General features: G+C 65.0%; 1 protein-coding gene across 1 annotated transcript; it reads right to left on the bottom strand.

Annotated features, from left to right (window-relative positions):
- Positions 1 to 444: 444 nt before the first annotated feature.
- Positions 445 to 1,921, bottom strand: APLNR (apelin receptor). The gene has a single exon (XM_050975140.1). The coding sequence runs from the start codon at positions 1,802 to 1,804 to the stop codon at positions 689 to 691; it is 1,116 nt and encodes a 371-aa protein (XP_050831097.1). The 5' UTR covers positions 1,805 to 1,921; the 3' UTR covers positions 445 to 688.
- Between the last annotated feature and the right edge of the window lie 1,737 nt (positions 1,922 to 3,658).

Here is a 3,658-nt window from a genome sequence, read left to right on the forward strand (position 1 = left end):
ATGTCCCCATCCCTCAGGTTTGGATGTTTCACAGCACCAGGTCCCGTTTGCACGCCCAGGTGAGTCACCCAGGGCTGGTCCCAGCCTCAGATAAGGAAAAAAACCCCAAAATGGGATTTGGGATTTCAGTGCTGCCGCCTGATACAATCACAGCTGGGGGGCTGGGGCAGGCAGGTGCCCATCCCACGGGGTCAAACACCCCCACCCCAGTGCTGCAATGCCCCGAAGGGTTGGGATGGAGGTTTTCCTGCGTTTCCTGAAGTGTTGCTGAGGAAGAGACCAGGAGAATCCATCGCAGGCAGAGATGCCCCGTAGCGTACACACACCCCCCCACACACACTACGGCATCGTTCACGGACACCCTCCATCCTCCACAACCCCACCCCTCCATCCTCCCTTCCACCACATCCCCCCAGCCCCCCGAGGGAACTGCGCACACCCTGCTCCTTTTTTAACCAAAATTCATTTATTTGTCACAAAACACAAAGCCCTGGGGGTGCCGGGGTAGCCGCCCCCGCCTGAGCCCCCCAGGGGCTCCTCCCCGGCTGTGCCTCAGTTTCCCCTTCCCGCGAGCAGGGCTTTCCAGCGGGGCATCCCCAAAGCAAGCCAGGCTTTGGGGCGAGGCGGAGGAGGGTGTTCCCCCCGAGTAGACCAGCTCGGGGGGCGCCGGGGGCGGTCGGGGAGGGGCTCAGGAGCGGAAGAGCGTCTCCTGGGTGGCGGGGTCCAGCTTGCCCCCCGGGCCGGGGCCCCCCTTGCCACCGGGGGGGTGGCTGTGCCCCGAGGAGTAGCTGGCGGAGCGCTCGGGGCCGGGCCCGGGGGTCCGGCAGCAGAGGAGGGCGGCGCAGGCGTGGCGGAAGCGGGGGTCGAAAAAGGCGTAGAGGAAGGGGTTGAGGCAGCTGTTGATGTAGGCGATGCCCGTGCAGTAGGGATGGAGGTTGTTGAGGAAGGTGTGGAGGGTGCAGGACCAGGGCAGCACCTCCAGGTCCATCAGCACGTAGAGGGTCTTGACCAGGTGGAAGGGCAGCCAGCAGCCCCCGAAGGCGGCCACCAGCACGGTGATGATGGTGAGCAGGCGCTTGCGTTTGCGGGGCCCCTCGGCCCGCTCCCGGCGGAAGTGAGTGGCCACGGTGCGGGCGATGAAGAAGTAGCAGGTCAGCATCACGGCGAACGGGGCCACGAAGCCCAGGGCGGTGGAGGAAAGCCCCAGCCCCACCTCCCAGGCGCCCTCCGTCCCCTGCGCCGCCAGGTCCCCGTAGTCCATGTAGCAGGTGATCTTGGTGTCCTCGCCGAGGGCGGCCGCCCGCCGCAGCACCAGGGCGGGCAGGGCCAGCAGGGCGGCCAGCAGCCACAGCGCCACGGTGGCCACCAGCCCGCTGACCCGCGAGCGCAGCTTGGCTGTGGCCAGCGGCCGCACGATGGCCAGATAGCGGTCGAAGCTGAGGCCGGTGAGGCAGAAGACGCTGGCGTACATGTTGACGAACACCAGGTAGCTGCTGACCTTGCAGGCGGCCGTGCCGAAGGGCCAGTGGTAGCCCAGCCAGGCGTAAGCGGCCCAGAGGGGCAGGGTGACCACGAAGGTGAGGTCGGCCACGGCCAGGTTGGCGATGAAGGTGTCGGCTGAGCGCCGGCGGTCGCGGCCACCTTTGAAGACCGTCCAGAGGACGAGCCCGTTGCCGGTGGTGCCCAGCAGGAAGACCAGCAGGTAGATGGTGGGCAGCAGGGCCAGCGAGGGGCCCCACTCCGTGTACTCGCAGTCCGTATCGTTGTCGAAGCCGTAGGTGTAGGCGTCCGTCGCCTCCTCCATCCCGGCGCTGGGCTCCGCTCCGCTCAGCTCATGCCGGGCTCACCCGCTCCTCCGGCCCCGCAGCGAATCCCACCGCGTTACCTCCCCTTCCTCCTCCTCCCCGCCCTCCTCCTGGAGGGGACGGGCAGGACAGGGCAGGAGGCAGGGCCGGGGGGAGCCCCCGTGGGAAACTTCACAGCTCCCCCCACCTCCATCTGGCTCTTGTCTGGGGGGTTTTACCGAGCTCTCACCCGCGTGTCAACGCGCCGACCCCCGAGATAACCCCGGCCTCGCCACGGCCGGGGGGTTGGTGACCCACCGCGGCGGCGTTCGGCGCTGGGATCCGGCTCTGGGGAGCTCAGGAACGGGGGGGCTTCAGCCGGCATTTGGGGTTTCACCTCGGGGTGCCGCATTCAGCGCCGGGGTGTCACACATCGGGGCTGCATTTCGCACGGGCAGTGTCACATCGGGCACTTGGCAGCGGGGGGGTCGCACTGGGGGTTGGTGTCACATTGGAGGGAGTGGCAGTGGCGGGGGGGGGTTGCATTTGGCATTTTGCATTTGGCACTTGGGATTCCCCGTTTTGCTGCCAGCTTTGCCTCGCTGTGCACACAGCGGTGGCTCCGGGGGGTCCCCCCGCGCCGGGGCCCCACTTTGAGCGCAACGTGCCGAAGAGATTTATAAATTTACCAAAAATCCTGGGCGGGGAGGGGGGTTCTGGGACCCCCCACGCTGTAAAAGACCATTTTAGGGCAGCAGCTGCCGCAGGACCGGCTGCCACCGGAGCTCTCGGTGTGTCCCAGCTCCGCGGGTTGCCCATGGAGCGGCAACGCTGAGCCAAGAGAGAAGAAACTTCCCCCCACTCCACAAATAAACACTGCGGGGAGGAGGGAAGGCCCCTCGAGGTGGTCTGGGATTGTCCCACCGGGACTGAACTCTCACAGTTCCAGCTCTGGGGAAAAGAACCGAAGAAGCCGAGCTGGACTTTGCAGAGTGAGGTCTGAAGTGCCCCACATCCCCGGGACACGCAGTGGGGGGGGGCTGGGCTGGGGCTGAAGGCGGGGATTAAGCACGGGATGGGCTGTGGGAAGGGGCAGGTTTAACACCCGAGTGCAGGGACGGAGGTTGGTGGGGGGGCACAGAGCCCCCGGGACCCCCCACCGCCTCAGGGGGCCCTTCTACGAGCAAAGAGGTGTGAAGGAGGGGCTGTGGGGGGGAGAATTTAGTGGCTGAAATGGGGGGGAGAGCTCACAGGAGCCTCCAAAATGAGGCAGGGGGGAAAGGGTAAATGGGGGTGAAGGTTTGGGGACCCCGGGGGTGGGGGCACCAAACCAGACACGCAGAGCTGCAGCGTCAGCTGGGAGAGCAAACCAGGCTGGAGATAAGGAGCGATTCCGTATCCCAGTGCTGGGACAGGCGGCATGCGCGGTAGAGAGGTATTAAAGGCAGAAACTGCTGAAACTGGTGGCAGAACCACGAGGGTGCCCAGTTCCGGTTCAAATCCCAAACTGGAATGAAAAAGGGCCGGAACCCCGCAGACCCCAGCGCACACACGGCTCGAGCCTTTCCGCTAATTAGCAACATTAACGGGGAAACACCGGCACTGCTAATGAGCCCCCCGGGATCTCAGCGAGGCTCCCCGGGCTGCTCCCGCCCTGGCCGGAGCCCCGTTAATGAGCAGGACCGCTAATGAACAGTTCTATTAATTACTATTAATAACACTCCCAGCTATGTGTGTCCTAATTGGAACACGGCACAAGTATCCATTTCCAGCCGCCTCACACGAAGCCGTTTCCAGTCTCTTTCCTTTCCAAAAATTGTGGCTTGACTGTCCCAGTCACCCCCTTGCTGTCCTGGACGCTGGGGTGCCTCTCC

Source organism: Serinus canaria, chromosome 5 (genome assembly GCF_022539315.1).
Source record: "Serinus canaria isolate serCan28SL12 chromosome 5, serCan2020, whole genome shotgun sequence".
NCBI classification, from domain to species: Eukaryota; Metazoa; Chordata; class Aves; order Passeriformes; family Fringillidae; genus Serinus; species Serinus canaria.

Coding starts and splice junctions, on each gene's coding strand:
- APLNR (XM_050975140.1), bottom strand. CDS start 1,804: ATGGAGGAGGCGACGGACGCCTACACCTACGGCTTCGACAACGATACG.